The 21,288-nt window shown below is 35.5% G+C and overlaps 1 protein-coding gene across 5 annotated transcripts in view; it reads left to right on the top strand.

Annotated features, from left to right (window-relative positions):
* REPS1 (RALBP1 associated Eps domain containing 1) overlaps positions 1–21,288 on the top strand; it is a 73,410-nt gene that overhangs the window by 18,132 nt on the left and 33,990 nt on the right. For all 5 annotated transcript variants that reach the window (XM_082669067.1, XM_082669066.1, XM_082669064.1 and 2 more), the window contains exons 2-8: positions 12,833–12,956; positions 14,584–14,780; positions 14,913–15,066; positions 15,622–15,746; positions 16,252–16,414; positions 16,693–16,756; positions 17,902–18,056. In XM_082669067.1, coding sequence (XP_082525193.1) covers positions 12,833–12,956; positions 14,584–14,780; positions 14,913–15,066; positions 15,622–15,746; positions 16,252–16,414; positions 16,693–16,756; positions 17,902–18,056 — 982 coding nt within the window. The remainder of the gene's footprint in view (positions 1–12,832; positions 12,957–14,583; positions 14,781–14,912; positions 15,067–15,621; positions 15,747–16,251; positions 16,415–16,692; positions 16,757–17,901; positions 18,057–21,288) is intronic.

Here is a 21,288-nt window from a genome sequence, read left to right as displayed (position 1 = left end):
ACTGTTTTTGTTATTTTCTATTTATCTCAGGTGATACTTAATTTCCATTTATATAGTGATACATTTTCCTTCTAAAATAAATTTAAGTTTTTAAAGTGTCTTGATTTAAAGAAGAAATATTAAGAACATAATAGCACAAGTGGCCTGTAGACATGGCAGAGCTTGTGATGGTGGTATGCAAGAATGTGAAGTTTGGGAAACGCATAATGGAAAAAGCCAGGCTTTGGAGTTTCTCAGAGTTGGGTTCATATCTTGGCCCTGCTGATTTCTAGTCTGTGACCTTGGACAAGGACTTTCTCTTCGCCTCACTGTTTTGATTTATAAAATGAATGTAACAATGCTTACTTCTTAAATTGTTTGAGGATTGTCTTAAATAAGTACTGGTATACCACTCAATAAATAGTAGCTTTTTCATCATCAATTTTGATAATTTGTTGTTTATTTCCTCATTTGGTCAACTAAAAATCTTTAATAGAATTTTAAAGATGCAGTTGAATTCTTAGTATTTTTGACCCTCAAGCAAGTATTTCACTGCCCTGGGCCTTAGTTTCTCTGCGCATTAGTTTTTTCATCTGCATATTGAGAATAACTTAGCACCTGTATAGGATTGTTTTGGGGACTAAATGAATTTGTAAGATAAGTAGAATACTACGGTGCCTGATATTTGGAGTAGTGCTATATAGCTATTAGTTATTACTATTATTATTTCCTTAGAAAGAATGTAGCTTTTTGGAAGATCCTGAGGCTATTTTTCCTTTGTTCTTACCATCCTGAGTTGGGGATGGAAGGTGTTTTGTGATATTTGATATGTTCATTAAGATTTACTGAGTGTAAAGCATCTTGGTACTAGCATCATTGTAAACCAGCAAGGGAGAATAAGGAGGTCTTCAGCAAAACTACTCTGAGCCACCACCCAATTATTACAGCGTGCAGTTAAAGAAACTCAAAGGAAGACAGATAAGCCCCAAAGGACTGAGGGGGTCTGATGTTGAATCATCATGAACTTCTGTATGTTACAGCATTTTCTAATTGAGTAAAATGCCATGGAACATTTGATATTGATATGTATACTTTATCAGCATTTTTTAAAGGCAGTACCATGGGTTCATATTAGTTGAATGGTTATATTTAGTACTACTTTTGTTCTTCAATTTTTATCTATTTTCTAAGATACACCTGGTTTCAGGACAAGTAGTGTTTGTTTTTTACTCTGTGCATTATGTTCCTAAATGTCAGTTATAAAACAAATGTGGTAAGCCAAGTCATTTTCCTATTTTTCTTGAGTAATAACACTGGTTCTCTTCCTATAAAAGGGAAAATTGACCTTAAGGCATAATAAAAAACTAGAGTCCAGAAAGTTTTTTGTTATCAAATATTTAATACAAAAATATGATAAAACACTCATTTACAAAGCAAAAGTACCGATGCTTGAATTTCACACCAGATATCTTTCCTTTGGAGGCAGATTTACAGGACAAAGTTTAGCAAGTGACTTAATTATTCCTACTTAAATCCCCAACACAGTGAAATTAATTCCTTATATTTTTTGCTCATCATAACAATTCATATTTAAATATGTATTTAAATATGTATCATTTTTAAAAGGGAGCACGTAACTAATAATCTTGTCTGGTACTTTGGCAGAAATAGATTTTTGAAAATCAGACGTTTTCAGAGGATAGTTTGTATTGTGGTTACAGACTTGATATAAAATTTTCATTCAGAGAAATAATATTTTCACTAGAAGGGATCTTAGAGGTAGAATCTAACATTTGCCTTTTATTTACGAGGAAACAAAACATATTATGTAACTTACCTATATTCACATAGCAAACAGTTATCAAAACTTGATTCTGTGACCTAGTCGTCAAAACTAACAACTCTTGTTTTATGATGTAACATAGTAGAACTCTGGTATAGCACAGCTTATTATATGAATTTACCACTGGGAAAATACAATTGCTATGAAATAATGTAGTGGTTAAGTGCATGGGTTTCAATCCAAGTTCTGTTGTTTGCTGTGTGTCCTTGAGCAAGCTCACCAGCGTATCAGTTTTCTGTTTTGAAAGAAGTACCTACCTCATAAGGTTGTTAGGATGATTGTGTTAGTTAATATGTTACTGAGCTTGGAACAGTGCTTGACACATTGTATGTACACCATCAGTGTTAACTACCATCATAATCATTATTGTCATCCTCACCCTTTAATAACCTTCAATAGCCCATAGCACGGGTTAGAACACTATCCTAAGAGTGGGATAAATGGGTTTCTCTTTATCACAAGTAATAGAGGGACTTCCCTGGTGCCACAGTGGTTAAGAATCAGCCTGCCAGTGCAGGGGACACGGCTTCAAGACCTGGTCTGGGAAGATCCCACATGCCGCGGAGCAACTAAGCCCGTGTGCCACAAATACTGAGCTGGCGCTCTAGAGCCTGCGAGCCACAACTACTGAGCTGGCGTGCCACAACTACTGGAGCCCGTGCTTTGCAACAAGAGAAGCCACTGCAATGAGGAGCCTGCGCACTGCAACGAAGAGTAGCACCCCTCCCCCCCAGCTCGTTGCAACTAGAGAAAGCCCACGCGCAGCAACAAAGACCCAACGCAGCCAAATATAAATAAATAAATTTGTAAACAAACAAAACAAGTAATAGATATTTCCCAGGCCTGTGTTTTACTGACAACTTGCCAGTGATAGAGAAAAATGTACAAGAAATTACATCACAACTGCTTAACCCTGTTCACTCTAACTCTACTCACTGAGTGCAGACACTTTAGAGCTCCACTCTATTCTGTGTACTTAGGGAAAGTCATGGGCTTCCAGTCCTCCCAGTAAAGGAGCTGTAGTGGTAACATAGTGCAGTAGAGAAGAACATGCCCTGGAATCCTCCGCTTCCCCATTTCCTTGAACCATGGTGGGTTACTTTACCTCTATCCTTTAGTTCTCTTATCTGTAAAATAGCAGTAAAAGTCTCTGTCTTTCAGGGATGAAAGTTTCTGTTATGAAGACTAAATGAGCTAATTTATAAGGTGCTTAGAATGATGCCCAGCCCATGTTTAAATGTTTAACTTTTATTATTATTTTTAAAATTTTGGTAAACTAGAGTTGCTGTAGCTCTAGAATAGTCAGTTAAGTCTCCATGTAAGAAAACAGAGGGGCTTGATTACTAGTACTGGTTTCTGAAAAATGTTACTCTTTAATTAAGATTAATATTCAATATGACATATTGTAAGGGAACATGTTTTAAGTGTTGGCTTTTCCTGTAACCTTCTGCCTTCTGTTGGTTAAATGGAATCATTTATCTTTAAAGGTGTTTTGGAAAGGCAAGTTATAAGTCTGTCTTTGCTTGAAACAATCCTGGCTTATGCCTCTTGTCCAGGCATACTTATAAATAGTACTCCCTTTCACTCTTGCAAATGTCTCAGGTTGGATGTAAATTTTGTGGTCACCCTAAGTATAGTTTATTGGCCAGATTGATTTTACTAGATTATCTCCATGTCTCAGTAATATTTTCTAAAGGCAAACACTACTACTTTAAGCCTAAGTTTTAGATGGTTTGTGGGATTTTTCAAATCACTTTTGTATTTTTATTGTTTTTATCCTTTCTTACCTTTAATCTATATTTCAGTTTTAAGTTTTTTTGGTTAAGTAGGTAATACAAAAAATTATTTTAATTGGACGTGGGGACTTGAACTACCAGTAAACTTTATAGGCAGTCATATAATTTTTCATATTAGAATCTTTACATTTGAGGCTGTCAGAAATGTTTTATTTCTTTAGACAACTAATGACTGTGATACTGATTATAAGCAATAAAATATTTATTGGTCTGTATGTACTACTCTTACCATAGTTGACTGTCAAAAGGAGTTTATATTGCCCAAAGCGAGTAAAATTATAGCATTAGGAATCAGATATATTGCTAAGAGGAATCTTTTTAATTACCTATACCATTCAGAAGTTCAAGTCAAGAACTTCATAAAATTTTAAAATCTACATCTGTCCTCTTTTTTTTAACCTCTGTCCTCTTTTATAGTAATTAACTCAATATTCTTTTTTTAAATTTTTAAATAAATTTAAAAAATTTTATTTATTTACTTTTATTTTTGGCTGCCTTGGGTCTTTGTTGCTGCACGCAGGCTTTTCTCTAGTTGCGGCGAGTGGGGGCTACTCTTCGTTGTGGTTCGCGGGCTTCTCATTGGGTGGCTTCTCGTTGCAGAGCACGGGCTCTAGGCGCATGGGCTTCAGTAGTTGTGGCACTCGGGCTCAGTAATTGTGGCGTGCAGGCTCAGTAGTTGTGACGTATGGGCTTAGTTGCTCCGCGGCATGTGGGATCTTCCCTGACCAGAGCTCGAACCCGTGTCCCCTGCATTGGCAGGCGGATTCTTAACCACTGCACCACCAGGGAAGTCCCTCAGTACATTCTTTATGGTTCCTTGTTTTAGCGGGCAGAATGAAATCTGCCTTCCAGTATTAAGCTTCTAAGTCCTGTAGCAGTTATCTGTATTGTTATAGTATTTTCTTTGATGAATTCCTGTGATAATATTAGTAAGGGAAAAAGAACTTGTATAATATATTTGAACTTTTTTCTGCTGAAAAGTTATAGGAGACATTTGTAGTTTTTCTTTACACTGAAAAATATACCTTTTGCAAATACTTGTAGTGTAGAAAGGGGATTATTACTTATTTAGTACTTATCTGATATTTCAGTCCCTGATATATAGTAAGGGCGCAAGAAAATTCTGATATTGCTATTTAGCTACAGTATTTGACAAATTTTATACGTATCTTATTTTTGAGGTGGTCTGCAGAATGATGTGTGCCATTTGTCAGCAATGTATAGATGGTTTTCTTTGTTCTTTCTGAGGACATACTGTTGAGGAAAGACTTGGAGAACTCATCCTTAACTGAGATAGGAAAGTGGTTGAAATGTGACATGGAAGTTATGCATGAGGGTATGAGTGAAAGGAAGAAAAGAATCAAGAGAATACCTGTTTATTTACCTAAGTGTTAGGATAAAATCATAGCAGGAGAAAGCAGAGAAGCCATGTGGTTTTGAACTGTAGGCTTGTAATCAGAAATCATTTGAGGGCTTCCCTGGTGGCGCAGTGGTTGAGAGTCCGCCTGCCAATGCAGGGGACATGGGTTCGTGCCCCGGTCCGGGAAGATCCCACATGCCGCGGAGACTCTGGGCCCGTGAGCCATGGCCGCTGAGCCTGCGTGTCCGGAGCCTGCGGTCCGGAGCCTGTGCTCCGCAATGGGAGAGGCCACAACAGTGAGAGGCCCGCGTAACGCAAAAAAAAAAAAAAAAAAAAAATGAGTTGCGTTGTATAAGCAAAGCAAAAAGCATTAAAGGTTTTGGATAAGAAAGTAATATAGTAAAAGTGAGATTAGATATTTGCCCCAGTGCAACTAAGTATCTCAAAGGGGTTGGTAAGATTGCATTTCACTTCAGACCTGAGTTTAGTAGGAAATTGGCTGTGGAGTTGGTCACAGAGTGATAGCTAGAGTCGTTTAGGAATGCAAACATGCTTCATGAATCCAGTAATGGATGAGTTGCCCACTTTGTTGGAGTATGCTAAGCATTTAAATTAAATTGTTTTCGTAACAGAGGAAAATACTAGAGATTAATATGTCCACATAGCTTGTAAACAGGTGAAACATGCTTTGTGTTGACAGTAGTATTTGAAAGGGAATTAAGTCATGTTGGAATGATTGGGCTTTGATGTATGCCCTTATCTTCTTTGCCACTGACTTTTTTTTTCTTGACCTTTTCTACTTGCCACAGTGTACTGCAGCAAAGATGCATGGATGGATCATGTGTAATCCAAACTACATTGGACAACGCAAACTATGTTTATTATTAGAAAATGTTTCATTTTTAAAGGAATGGTAAAAATGATCTTTCCTAGTAAGAAAGATTTAATTCAAATGAAGACTAACAGAATGAATTCGGTAAATCAGGAGGATGTGGGCACCATGGGAGAGCAATTCTCTTCAGCACTAAGTGGCAAAATACAGTGCCAGATCTTTCGGGGGGTTCCAGTATGACTAAGTCATGGTCTCTGCCCACAAGGAGTTTAATGGAGGGAGGAGGTGTCAGGAGTGTGCAGTGTGGTTAACCTAATTACACAGGTAACTCAAGTAACTCAAATGGTAGAAGCTGGAGTACTAGTACAAAGAAAGAAAAAGTCATCTGCATATGGATAGCAGATGTTACAGGAAGGCGGAGCCTGTTATGATGGTTTGTGAAGAAAGGGTATAATTTTAATAGGCAGACATAGGTTACAGAGTGATCTGGTGAGAGAGAAAAGCAAAAATATGGAGATAGGTGAGCCCAGTCTCTAGATTGACCGAAGTAAGACTAGAAAAGCAGTTTGGGACAATTTTACAGAGTCTTGAGTGCTAGACTTATGAGTTTGTTCTTTAAATATAATATACATTATTCAGAGCTATACTTTAGGTTTGTTAATCTGGTAGTCTGTATAGGAGTAGAAGGAGACTGCAGCAAAGTTGATTCAAAAATATTTCATTCATTCATGTATCCAACCAACAAATGTATATAGGTACTGTAAATCAGGAGTTGTTCTAAGTGGTGGGAATATAAGAGATCTTCTCTGTTCCTTGGAAGCTCATTCTTTTGGGAGATGTTGACAATAAATAACAGTAGGGTACTCAGAGGAAGGATTGCACTTTGAGCTGAGGTCTGAATGACCGAGGAAGTAGCCAAGCAAAGATCTGAGGGGCAAACTGCGGATACGGCAAGTGCAAAGTCCTTGAAGTGGGAGCAGTCTTGACTTATTGAAGGAAAGGAGGAAGAGGTGTTTTAGAGTTCTTGTATTAGTTATACTGTGGGTGTGTATAAGGACTGGACCTGACACTCCAGGGAAGGATTAAATAATGCATTTTCTTTTAATTAATTTCCCCTGGTTATTCTTCAGTTGTCTCAGTACTTTGAGTCACTTGCTAGATAACAAGATCTTATATAAAGCCATTGTATAATGATTCATTAATGACCTGAATTAATGACCTGAGAATAATTTGGGGGGGCTTCCAGAGTCTCAGCTGAAACACTCTAGGACCATTATATAAGTAGGATAGGTTAATATATAATAATACCTGTATATATGGTTATCTTTCATGAAACTTGGTCTCACTTTTTTCTACCCTGCTTGCTAGAGGACCTGAAGGAACATTATTGTAGTTTTTGCCATTTATTTTATGCCATTTTTCTAGTAACTATAGAATACTCTCTGAGACAGAATATGTAGATATGTGATCTAGGTGTTTTAGTTGATCTGCGTATTTAAAAAAATTATCTGGATCCACATTAGCATTTAAAAATGAGAACAATATCATAGAATATTCCAGATTTCCAGCTTTACAAAAATCTGAAGATGGCATCATTTGACAGATGTTCTTCTATAGCAGCAGTTAGCTAGAGCTGAATAGCAGCTGCTCTTGTCACACCTGCTCACCTTACCTCACTACATCCCCCATCTGGCCAGTTTCACTGATTTATGGTATACTTGCTTGCGCCTGTAGACATTTTGTTTTCAGTGGCTGCTCTCGAGCAGGGAGTATGTAGCATTGACATCAAAGCAAGAGGTCCTTCTATCACTACCATATAGAGAGTGTGCTCTATAATAGCATTTCTCAGAGTTTGATCTGCAGAGCCCTGGTCTGATATTTTCATAATAATACTAATATGTTATTCCTCCCTGCTCCCCCGCTTTTTTTTTTTTAATCCTGTGTTGACCTTTGCATTGGTAATGCAAAAGAAGTGGTGGGTAAAACTGACTCCTTAGCACAAATCAATGCAGTGTCACCAAACTGTAATAGTATTGTATTCTTTACTGCCATACAAGAAAGAAACCAATTTCACTGAAGAATGTTCTGTGTAGGAAAAAAAACCCTGATTTTATTAAATCTTCACCCTTGAGCATATATTTTTTTCGTATTTTGTGTGATGCAGTGGGAAGTATGCATAAAGCACATTTGCTGCATACTGAAGAATGATGGTTGTCTTGAGGAAAAGTACTTATTTTATTGTTTGAGTTGTGAGCTGTACTGACTTTTTTTTTTATGGAGCACCATTTTTCTTGAAGGAACAGCTTACTTGGGTATTGGGCAAAGATTTTCTTGAAAATGAAGCAAGTATGACTGTCACTTAAGGGAAAACAACTAATGCTATTTGTTACTAATGATATAAAATTTGAGCTTTCTGGCAAAAATCAGGATTTTGGAAAACTTAGCTGCAACCATGTGTTTGACTGCTTCCCAGTATTTAATGACTTTTCTGATGAGACCAGTGGTGATATTAACAAATGTAATTTTAAAAAATATTTTGTAAATAAAATGTGTCAACATTTGGAAGATCTGCATGACTATGAACCAGTAGTTTACATATGACCAAAGCAGGTTGCAGTGCACCAGATACACCAATGGATTTTTAATGTAAGAGTATGCAAAAGAGTTTATTAATATGGCTTTGGATTCTATATTGCAGCTAACCTTTAAGCAACTAGCACTTGTAGAGTTTTGGTATGGTATCAAAAAATGATAACAGATTTATCTGAAAAGGCTATTTAAATTGCCCTCTGTTGGGACTTACCTGGTGGCACAGTGGTTGAGAGTCTGCCTGCCGATGCAGGGGACACAGGTTCGTGCCCCAGTCCGGGAGGATCCCACATGCCGCGGAGTGGCTAGGCCCGTGAGCCATGGCTACTGAACCTGCGTGTCCAGAGCCTGTGCTCCACTCCACAACGGGAGAGGCCACAACAGTGAGAGGCCCGTGTACCGCAAAAAAAAAAAAAAAAAAAAAAATCCACCTGCCAACGCAGGGGACACGGGTTCAGTCCCTGGTCCAGGAAGATTCCACATGCCGTGGAGCAACTAAGGCTGTGTGCCACAACTACTGCCTGAGCACCTAGAGCCCATGCTCCACAACGAGAAGCCACCGCCACAAGAAGCCCGCACAGCGCAACAAAGAGTAACCTGTTGCCACAACTAGAGAAAGCCTGCACATGGCAACGAAGACCCAAGGCAGCCAAAAATAAATAAATAAATAAATAAAAATAAAAAAAACTGTCCTTCGTCTTCCAACACATACCTGTGTGAAGTGAGTGTCTTTAAACAAAGCAACATATTGCAGTGAATCAAATACAGAAGCAGATATTAATCTTCTCATAAGCTGGACATTAAGGAAATTTGTATATATATAAAACAATGTACTCTCAATTTTTTATTTTGGAAAAAAGTTATTTTCGTAAAATTTTATGTTACGTGTGATAGGATTATTCTTGTGTTTAAATGAATTCATAGGTGCATTTTTTTTAATATCCCAATTTAAATTCTAATATGGTAAATATCAATAAATACAAGCCACAAAAACAAACGCTTTGAGGGAGTCCTCTTTAATTTTTTTAAGCATGTATAAGGAGGGATCCTGATACCAAAAAGTTTGAATATCACTACTCTGGGCTCTTAAACAGCATTGATTCCCAAAGTGTGTTACACAGAGCATCTGATCTATGGACCACTAGTTCTAAAGCATTTTAATAGATACTAAACCAAATAGAGGTTTGTTTCTAGGCTGTAGGATTTTTTAGTGCCTCTTATGAACTAAAAATGCATTGTAAAGTCGCCAAGGGGGCTATAATATATGTTTATTCAACTACAGAGCATTTAACTTGACTGGTGTTCTTTGGAATATATTTTGGAACTACTGCCCCATAAACATGCCATGTTGAGAGTTCTGTTTAGCTATGCCTTGGAGGCACCTGGGAAGAGAGGCCTCGGACTCAAACTAATCTGGCTTTGAACCCTGACTGCCACCTACTAACCTCAGTTTCCTTTCCTATGAACTGGGGATAATGGTAGCCAACATTAGAGGAGTGTTCTGAGCGTTAAGTGGGACAAGAAGTAAACAGTCTTCCTAATAATAGGTATTCAGTGTAATTGTTCCCTGTTTTCCTCTAATTTCTCTAGTAAACCTGAGTCTCCATTACAAGTTATTCCCATGTCGGTAAAGCTGATGAGTCACAGAGAGGTGTGGGGACAAGTCTAACAAGTTAATGAAACAATAAAAGTTAGACTGACTTGGGAGCCAGCGTTGTGCATGTAGGTAGACCAAACTGCCTGGGCTTTTAAGCCAGCAAAAACAGTCAGCTTGTCCATTGACCCAGTCCAACTTAAATTAAAGAATGTTTATAAAAATGAAAGCAATGGAGTCACCTTCTCAATTTTAACTTGATAGTGACTATAAAGGGAGGATCTTACTTTCTATTATATTTTATTAAACATTCATAAAATTTCATTTTGGAGAGAATTTTGACAGTATTCTCAGTGATGATGTATTGATTCTTAGTATTATGTATAGTTTCAATATATTCCTCATTCCACTTTTTTGCATTTTTCTACTTTATAATTCAGCTCGTAGATTCAAGCTGAAATTCTCAAATAACTTCCATATACCTTTCTTGTTGTTAGAATTCCCTGTACCTCATGTTCTGAGCATAGGATTAAAGAACCTTCCTAGTGCATTTAAACTACTCTTTCATTGTCACTTTGTACTAGGCACTCAACTTTTAGGACTTACTGAGGGTACTTGCTCTGAGGCAGCTGACATTATTCTAGGAAGAGGACAGTGGACAGCCTGTCTTGGTAGAAGATTAAAAGCATGACTTTGAATTATAGCTCTGCCCTTTTTTGAGCCCTCTGGCCTTAATTACTTGGCCAGTCTGATTCTCTTTCTTCTCCTGTAAAATGATAAAAATAGCAATTCTACTCCATTATTTTTAGGATTAGATGGGAACACCTTGCGTATTTAGCACTGTGCTTAGCATTGTGTGCACTCAGTAAATGTTAGCCCTTTCCCCAACATGTCCATATTTTGTGTATCAGAAGTAAAAAATGATGCTTGTGTACATTTTGCTCATTGGAGACCTCTCCGAGTTATTATTAAAGAACTATTTATTCTTGTTTTCTACAGTATTAAAAGGTTGATTCCTTTTCTAAGCCATGGCGTACAAGGTATAAAGGCAATGACTAGAAAGACTGCTGATAGAGCAAAAATGCTACCTTGGCAGAAAGGAAAAAGTCACAAATCATTAAGAACAGAACAAAACAAAAACTCTTAATAGTGTTATTCCATTAGGTGAAAAAAAAAAAAACACCACTTTTTCTTAAGCACCCCGAATACATAAGTTATCTTCCAGCAGTTGTATAATTTTATGCTTTACATTTAGATCTGTGATCCATTTTGAGTTAATTTTTGTAAAGGGACTAGGTGTACTTTTTTGGGCATTCATTCTGCTTTGTGTTCTCTTAGTTTACTGGATCAGTGGTTCAGTTTCTGGCATTAATTTGGGAGAAACTTTTAGTTATTATTGTTTCAAGTAAATCTTCTATTCTTTTTATTCTCCTTCTTGTCTTCTTATTACATGTATGTCATACCTTTTGTAGTTGTCCCACAGTTTTCAAATATTCTGTTCTGTTTTTTCCTCTTTTAGTTTTAGAGGTCTTACTGAGATCCTCAAGCTCGAAGATTATTTCCTCAGCCATGTCCAGTCTACTAAGCCCATCAAAGGCATTCTTTGTTTTATAGTGTTTTAGATATCTAGCTTTTTTGGGGAGGAGGGGGGGTTTCTTAGGATTTCCATTTCTTTGCTTATATTGCCTATTCTGTTCTTGTATGGTGTCTACTTTATCCATTAGAGCCCTTCACATATTAATCATAGTTCTAAATTCCTGGCCTGATAATTCCAACATCACTGCCCCTTAGTGGCAGAACAGCAACTTCCTCCTGTGCTAATTATTCATAGCAAAAATGACTGTATTTTTTCCTTGTGCAAGTAAACAAATGGTTATTGTTATTGTGATATGTTGCTGAACCAGTGACAGTTGCTTTTTTGCAATTCTAGTAAATACTTCTGATTTAGTACCACAGCGTCTCAGGTACCTTAATCTTCCTTTGAGTGTTTTGGGAAAAAGAAAATAGACAAAATATGTTCCCTTTGTACAAGAACTTGAATTTTTTGAGAAGCTGAGACAAGGATACTTAGTGCTTGTTTTAAGATTACTTTATGATGTCTGTATAGTAGATGTTACTCCAGCTTTGGGAATTATAATTTAATCTTGTAATTCAAAATTCTCTTTTCTAGTCTGAAACTTGTAGTAGCCAGTCGAGAAATACTTGTTGAGTGACTAGAATGATCCTTGAAAGCCTTCATGCTTTAAAAAAAAAAAAAAAAAAGCAAACAAACAAAAATTGTTGTTTTAAAGAAAAGTAGTATAACCACATTAAATATAATCTGGAAAATAAGAGGGAAAAAAAACCATACTGTTAATCTCACCTCACAAATTTGTTGGTAGAATTTTTATATATCTGTTTGTTTTAAAAGTTCTGTTTATGTAGTTAAAATTTTGCCTCCTGCCTTTTCCCACTTAGTATGTCATTTTATGACTTACTTTAAATGGCTGCTTAATAATCTGTTAGTTGCAGAAACTTTTGGCCCTATTGTATGCACAGTGTTTATGAAGAAGAGTAGATGGTACATTTGTTTCTAAAAGATGTGATTCTTAATAAAATGTAGTTACTTATCACATGAATTTTAATACGTAGGAGAGTGATAACCCTCTTATTGTAAGGTCAGTGCCTTTTTATTTTCAAACATTTAAACCTGAAACTTGAGGAAGTTGGTTGTCAGTTGAGAGTAATATACCATATGTCAGCTATGTATTTTGGAGAAGTGATAAACAGAAGTTAGATAGCTGCTTATGTGGAGAATTATTGTCATAATTCTTAATGTTAACATTGTGTTCTTTTATAGATTATGGAGCTTTGTGGTGCAACTAGACTTGGTTATTTTGGAAGAAGTCAGTTCTATATTGCTTTGAAACTTGTAGCTGTTGCCCAGTCTGGCTTCCCTTTAAGAGTGGAAAGTATAAATACAGGTAAATACAGAATATATTAGTAACTGAAATGAAAATGAACTTCTAATCACAAATGAAGTAAAGTCAGAACTGTTGAGTCTTTCTGATGTTTCAGTGGTATTTGTGACGTTGAGTTAGTGTCATGTCTTTTACTACCATGCTCTTTTCATTTGTTAATATTAGAAAAATATGTCTGTCTTAACTCTGTTATGGCATATATGTACTTCATACATATTTGATGGTAATATAAAAACTGTTAAAATGGTGATTTTTAAAAATTAATTTACTAAAAATTGCTTAGAATTTAGATGAATAATTTTATCAAGGTAAATGATGAATTATAGCGCCCATCTTCATATATGCTTTCCTTATATTCTTTTCTACTAACTAAGTATAAAACAACATTATACTTTGTGTTTTCCTGTTTAGAAAAGCCATGAAAGCTCCATTTGAAATTAGAAAGTATTAGTTAACCAAAATTTTGATTGAAAGACACAGTATTAAAAATATTGGCAGACTAAAACCCAAATACAAGCATCTAACCACCTTACAAATGTCACCTAGGATAATTTGTTTTTCTGTTATTTGGAGGCTCATTGATGCCGAAGTAGATGGAAATTCTATAAAGGTAGGCACTTAAATGCAGAGTTCTTTGGTTTTCATAGGAAAGGCAGGCAAGAGAAAACTTGAGGTTTTCTCTGATGTTAGAATTTTTATAACATAGTTTTCAGTACCAGCTCAGTTTATTAGTCATCCAGAGGTTTTCATTGTGGAGCTCTGGTTTGCCACATATCATTGTTCTGGAGTTGAGAGTTTACATTCTTTGCAGGTAATTTTGAATTCCTTTATATAAATGCTGAATAAACAATGTTTTCCCTTCTTAATGTGGAGATTCTAAAGAGAAATTCTGGTAATCATGGTGGAGGGAAGTACACTTTCCTCTAAAAATGGTTTTTGTGCTGTATTGTTCTAGTCTAAAAGTGTGCAGAGAAATTCTCAGTCTTTTATCCTCTTTTCTACTTAAAATTGAATGTAGAATATTTGCCTGTAGGAGTGTCATAAGCTAGACTGAAGTGGGTGGGTATAACTGACACCTTGTTCTGTGTCCTTGGTAGGTGAACAGTAAGTTGTTTTCAGGAATTTCTGCAATGAAAATGTCTAGATTAATCTAGTCTCAAACTTAGTGACATATTCTTATTTCGCTTAGAGCTCTAACATTTTCCTTTAGGGAACCAGTGTGAGTAGAAACAGCCTAGGCTTCGGGGTCCGATTCACCTGGGTGGAAATCCTAACTGTCAATGACCTTGGTATCTTGGAGTCTCAGTTTCTTTCTCTGTAAAATGGGGTTGATAATGGTTATGAGACGAGATAGATATAAAGTACAAGCATAGGGCCAGACATGCAATGAACATTTAATACAGCTTAACTCCTTAAGGACAGTTTGGTGTTACTTCTTTCTAGGTTAGAGTTTCCCTAAACGATCTAAGAGAGATGATCTGAATTTTGTAGAGGTAAACATTTTGTGCCTGTTGTTTCTGTATCAGTTTTTGCAAAAATTCTTTCTAATGTCAAATTCATCTCTTATTTTAGTTTTTCGTGTGTATACCTTTTTTTATTTTAAAGTAATACTTATTTTTGTGGTTAACAGTAAAGGACCTTCCTCTGCCAAGATTTGTTGCTTCAAAGAATGAACAGGAATCTCGTCATGCAGCCTCATATTCTTCAGATTCTGAAAATCAAGGGTCTTATTCTGGTGTAATTCCCCCACCACCGGGCAGGGGGCAAGTGAAAAAGGGATCCACAAGCCATGATACTGGCCAGCCTCGTACATCTGCAGATCAGCAGGTAAGCACGTGCATGTAAATGCTATCAGTTGATGTCCTGTGCTAATGCTTACACTGAAACATTTATTGAGTGCCTTGGTAATGAAAATGTTACCTTAAAATTTAAATTTTAAAGTAATGATGTTCTTTCTAGGAACCTGTATCCCCAGTAGTTTCGCCACAGCAGTCTCCACCAACTTCTCCACACACATGGAGGAAGCACAGCCGCCATCCCAGTGGAGGAAACAGTGAGAGGCCTCTTGCAGGACCTGGGCCATTTTGGTCTCCCTTTGGTGAAGCACAATCAGGTATTTAGAAATTTTTTTAAAGTAACATTTATTAAGGGTTGTAAATTGAAGAAAACTTGATAATGTTCCTTTAAGAGTTGCCTCCAAGTCAATTTTTAATTATATGTTAAGTGCCTTAAAAAGCAAAAGCCAGCTGTGAAAGTTTCTAAGTAGATATATCACTTTGAAGAGTGGTAATTGCATTTATTTATATCTATGATGCTTAGACAAAAGTTTACTGGGATCAGATTCTCTGAAGGGTAAAATGAATAAATAAATATTCCTAGGGATATATTCCTAAGTATAGATTATATTAGTGAAGGGAAGTACACTTTGTTGTAAAAATGATTCTGCTGCTATATTGCTTATTACAGCAATAAATTGGTTATACCAAATGAGGTATAATTTTAAATTGACAGAAAAGATTCCATTTTGGAAATTGTTAACATTTCTTCAAAGTTAGCATTTAAAAGAAAACTTTTATGTGTGTGTGGTGATTTGTTATCATTAAAAACCTTGTAACTTTATTTTTTTCCTCCAAAAATGAGTCAGCATGTTTACCCATTCTGCTTTTAGGTTCTTCTGCTGGTGATGCAGTATGGTCAGGGCATTCTCCACCTCCACCTCAAGAAAATTGGGTCAGTTTTGCAGATACTCCACCAACCAGTACTCTTTTAACCATGCATCCTGCTTCTGTCCAGGTGTGACATTTTATTGGTATTGCATTTTTATTTGCTTCATTCAGAGTATTGCTGCAGTCATTGTTTTCATATTTTGCTGTTGCAAATTTTATAAATGCAAGTTCACTCTTTTACAAAAAAAACCAGAACTCTGTGCGTTTTCTTCAAGTCTGTTTTCATTGGAATGTTTCACTGAAAGTTTTGGCTGATTTTCTTGCTAATTCCATAGTGAAGCTTTGAAAGGTTTCTGCATCTAGGAATATATTTGCTTGGCTTTCTTAGCACATTTCACATAACTTTCTGTTGCTTACATATTGCTGTCGTTCTACACATTTATATAATCATTGTGCAAAAACGTTTAATAACCTATATAGCAAATATGTGGTTTGCTGATGAGTTTGTGAAGACTTCTTATTTTTTAAACATCCACAAAAAGTTTTACTTTCAAAGATAAGTAACCTAGCGATCTTGGTCCATGTAATCATATAGATAGATGCTGTACTGAGGAAAAAATGTTTCATTACAGGACCAGACAACAGTACGAACTGTAGCATCAGCTACAACTGCCAATGAAATTCGTAGGCAATCCAGTAGTTATGACGATCCCTGGAAAATAACAGATGAACAAAGACAGTATTATGTAAATCAATTTAAAACCATTCAGCCTGATCTAAACGGATTTATTCCAGGTGAGTTGTTAAAAACAGAAGTTCTTCTAGATGGGATAGGACAATCTCAATTTCATAATCTCAAAAACATGGTTTTATTGGTCAGAGATTATAAAGGATAAATTAATTCTCAAATTGCCTAAAAACTTTATAATCGCTGGAAACCAAAAACATGGCATGTACACATGTTACGGTTACCTTTTTCTCAGTGACAAAAGTCTTAAGACTCTTACCTCACATTTTATTCTTGGAGCTGTAAGTTCAGAATAACATTAAACAACACTGTTTTAATATTTCAGGATCTGCAGCTAAAGAGTTTTTTACAAAATCAAAACTTCCTATTCTTGAACTTTCTCATATTTGGTAAGTGTGGTATATCATTAGTTGGGTAATGTGGGTTGTTTCAGAGGAGTTTATAGCAGGTAGATTTTTGAACTTTAAAAAATAAACTATTAGAGTAACCTTTTCAAGAGTATTCTCAAAGTACTCAGTATTGCCTTATAATAGCCAGCTTCTCTCTCACTCTTTAGAAAAGAAATAAGTGATAACACTGTAGTAGTTCTTTAAAATGGGTTATAAAATTCTTTAAGCTGTATCACCTGTTTCTTGTTGAAAGCATAATGTGTGGAATAAAAGCTAGTTTGCTCATACATGGTTATGTTTATCACATTTGTTTTTTAACAAGTTTAGTAAGTCCTATACCAAGGCGTGATCTTAAGGACATGCTTAGCTGCCATTTAAATATAGACTGAGACTCAGGATAGCTGCTGTGTAGTTGAAATTAGCCATTAAAACACAAATTACAATCACAAATTATTTTTTAAAAACAATTATTGGATAAACAAATGTTATTTCTACTGTATATCAGTGTATTTCTTTACATTCTAAATTATTTTGTTATTAAGGTTTTTAGAAGCATAGGATGCTATGGTAGGAAGTAGGTAGATAATGCCTAAAACCGAAAAATCAAGAACTAGCAATATATGCATGCTATTTATGTAGTTTAAGGTAATGAATGAAAAATGGTTGCATCTGCAACCAGAAAATCGACATCAGGGTGGGGCTGCTCTTTCTTTGTATCAAGCCTTGTAATTCTGTTGGATGCCTTAAAGTGCATACATGTAGAAATTTGATAACAGTAAAAACAGTTTTTAAAAATTTCAGTGACTTACTAACTAAGCCTAGCTTTAACTAAATCCTGTTACTAAAAATGCATATGGGGTAAAGGTCAGTTTTTGGTGACTTTATTTGTTGGGACTGTTTCTTCAGCATTTTATTATGAGAATTTAAGACATACAGAAAAGTTTAAAGAATTGTTCCTTGAACACCCATATGCCCGCTACCTACAGTTAACAGTTTGCTACATTTGTTTTATTACATATCTTTCCATCTATGGAATTTTAAAAATTATAGATTGCAATTTTCTGGGAAAGGATTTCTCTCCTTTTTGAGACCTAAAGGGAGTCAAAGCAGGATATGATTATATTAATAAGAAGTTTTTCTTCTAGGGAACTCTCAGACTTTGATAAAGATGGAGCCTTGACACTGGATGAGTTTTGTGCTGCTTTTCATCTGGTAGTTGCTAGGAAGAATGGCTACGACTTACCGGAAAAACTCCCTGAAAGCTTAATGCCCAAACTGATTGATTTGGAAGATTCAGCAGGTAAGACCGGGAGCTGAAGAGACCTGACTGCATGCCTTAATAAACATAACACTTGATTCTTAAAGCAAAATAAAGATAGACGTCAAAACTTAGTTTAAGAGCATAAACATTTCATCAGAAGCACGTAGATTTGCCATCAGAATAGGATGTACAGGCTGAACCTGGATTAATGGCTTGGCTTATTTAGTAAACTTTAAATAAAGAGATAAAGAATACATGCCACTATTTCACCTTACACTAGTGACTTGCAGAGATCTGAAGAGCATTTCATAGTATCTTGTTACTTTGCTGCCTTTAATTGCATTATAAATTGTCTGAAGTGGGTAAAGTAGCCTGTCTTCATTATCAACATTTTTCCATTTAATGCATCTTAATTTGTTGAAAGGAATGCCTGGTTTATCCTTAGACCTCTACAGTCGCAAGCATTTTCCTTTAAAAAGCCCACTTCTTTTCTTCAGACTCTAAAGAAATCTGGGAAATTTGTATTTGATTGTAGATAGTGCTTTTTTTAAAATGTTTACAAGAATGCTTTTATAAGTGCTCATACTTACTGGTAGCTTTCTTTAAAAGGAAATAAGACTACAAGGGGTAAAAAATGAGTACTTTTTCCTTACATTCTGAATGAATAAGAGGAAATTAATGCTAAATTATTAATGTACCTAATTAAAACTAAATTATTGTTTACAATTTTTCTATCTAAATTCTCTTGTATTTTATGTTGGAAGGAATTTTATGCTTTTAAAAAGAGAAGATAGAACGAAATTTGGCTCTTAAAAGGGCAACGTCTGTTTAACTCAGAAACGCAAGTCATCTGACTTCACTGTCTAAATTTTACGGAAAGAACCATATACATGTCATTACTGTCAGGAAGAGAACAGTCTCCTTGGAGTTAAGAATCTGAGTGTGCTTCTAGTTTTGCTACTTACTCTGTGACCTTCCTTGGGCAAGTTCTAACCATTTACTCTTATTTTTTCCTTCTGTTTCTCCACCTGAAATGCGGATTTGATGCCATTCATATTTTAAGACCTGAATTGTATCCTGACCTTTTATCAACCAATAGGTTGATTAAATAATTTACTGTTGATTTCAGTTTTTTAGAAACATTATCCTGTGAGAATCCTAGGATTTGCCTAATCATTTCAGGTAGTTATTTGGCGTCAGTTACCCTCTAACTTGAGCTGAAAGCGAAGCGTTTTTGTCAGATAATTTTGCTTCAGAGTTCTTTGGTTTACCTAACTAGGAAATAAACAAAAATCACTTCTTTATTTAGCTTTTTGCTAGTAGCCAAAAGGGAAGCAATTTTGATAGCTGCAGACTTGCTGCATCATTGATTTATAAATTGGGCTCGTATGTAGAGTTTTTTTATGACTTTAATTTTTTAAAACCTGATAGCATACTAATACAAGAAATAAGTCAAGCTTATTCTGTTGTATGTCATTTTCTAGAGGTTTGTCTGATCTTGTTATCTATTGGATTCAGATAGGTGAATCTGACTTTTGCATGTAGTCAGTAGAGTCTTTGTTTTCTTTCTTTAATTTAAATAAAGTGTGATTCTTTGTCATGTTGATCTACTGACGGAATTTTAAGGCTGATGATGCAAGTTCTTTCCTGGGCATTTGTCTTTTTACACCTGTTAGATTTGTTTAGCAAAGAGACACTCTGGTTTTTTGCCTGCATGTCTCTATACACTATTCCTTTAACTATAATTTTAAAGGTGTCAAAGACTCAGTTTTTTCCAATTCTAACATAATATTATATGGTTTCCAGTCAAATTTATTGTGAACATTTTGACCACACAATATTAGATTAAAATCTGCTTTGCCTACTCATAAATGATGAATTTGGAGTTCTATTTTGAGGTGGGAAGAACCATTTAATCTTCTTTCTCCTACCTATCATAAGCCTGAGATTCATGACACAAAGTCCTTTGAATATAGAAATTGTCATGTGACCCTGTGATTCAATCAGTATCCTTAAAAACCATTTTTAAATAGCTGTGTTTTTAGATGTTCCCAGTTAAAGGAGGCACACCCAAACACTTTCTTTTGGCTGACCTGAGAACTTACCATAAATATTCCTTCTGTGGAGACTTTGTGCCTTACAGGCAAAGGTGGTTTCTATCTTCTCTGATCTTGCACAGCATATCCTATGTGCTGTTCATTATGGCACACATTATGCTGAATCCTGTTCTTTTTTTCCACTTTCTACCACTACACTCTGAGCGCCTTAAAAAAATAGGAGATGTATCGTATTCATTGTAGTATCCTCAGGACCTAGCACTTGCAGGCATGGACTAAGTAGCTTAGTAAATAATTATTGAGTAAATTATGCTAAATATGTGCCATTTTTAAAGTAGGGTTTTTTCCTTAACATTTCTGTCTTTGGAAAAACAGTCATTTGTTTTAACTTTATGATGTTGGGACATATTAAAATATTAGCTCCACAAGTATTCTATATTTACAATTTAAGTAACTCTCACAGAAAAATAGATGATGAATAATGATGACTTGAGTTACAGTTGCTTGAAGTAACAAGCTAAGCTTTCTGTAGGCATGCAAACATAGGTGGGATATATATGTATTTTTTCCAAAGTCATTTGATTAGATTTATAGGATTAAATATACCAGATAAAACAGAACAACCAAGGACCAGAGGTAGAAGTACTTGTGTAGACCTGAATTAAAATATTTAACATTGAACATCACTGAATTTGACAGCTGGAGTAAATAACTTTCATTGTCTTATAAAAGAAAACATACGAGAATTCATCTGTGGAAGCTTTCTGAAGCTGAATTCAAGAAAGAATGGTAATCTTCTAGGAATAGCTATCTTCTTTTTTTCTAAATTTTTAAAATTTTTATTGGAGTATAGTTGACTTACAATGTTGTGTTAGTTTCAGGTGTACAGCAAAGTGAATCAGTTATATATAGACATATATCCACTCTTTTTTTAGATTCTTTTTCCATATAGGTTGTTACAGAGTATTGAGTGGAGTTCCCTGTGCTATTCAGTAGGCACTTATTGGTTATCTATTTTATATATAGTAGTGTGTATATGTCAATCCCAATCTCCCAATTTATCCCTCTCCCCTCTTAGGAATGGTTATCTTCTATTAAAAACAAAAAAAAGATTAAGGTGACCTGCTAGCCTACCACAAGTGTATCTTAAAGAAAAAAAAAAACACGTTGAGTTATTATACATTTTAAACTCAATCTCCACCTCTTAAACTCAA

This window comes from Grampus griseus (genome assembly GCF_964374135.1).
Source record: "Grampus griseus genome assembly, chromosome: 13".
Classification (NCBI taxonomy): Eukaryota; Metazoa; Chordata; class Mammalia; order Artiodactyla; family Delphinidae; genus Grampus; species Grampus griseus.
Note: the sequence above shows the minus strand (reverse complement) of the source record. Positions and strands in the feature narration are given on the sequence as shown.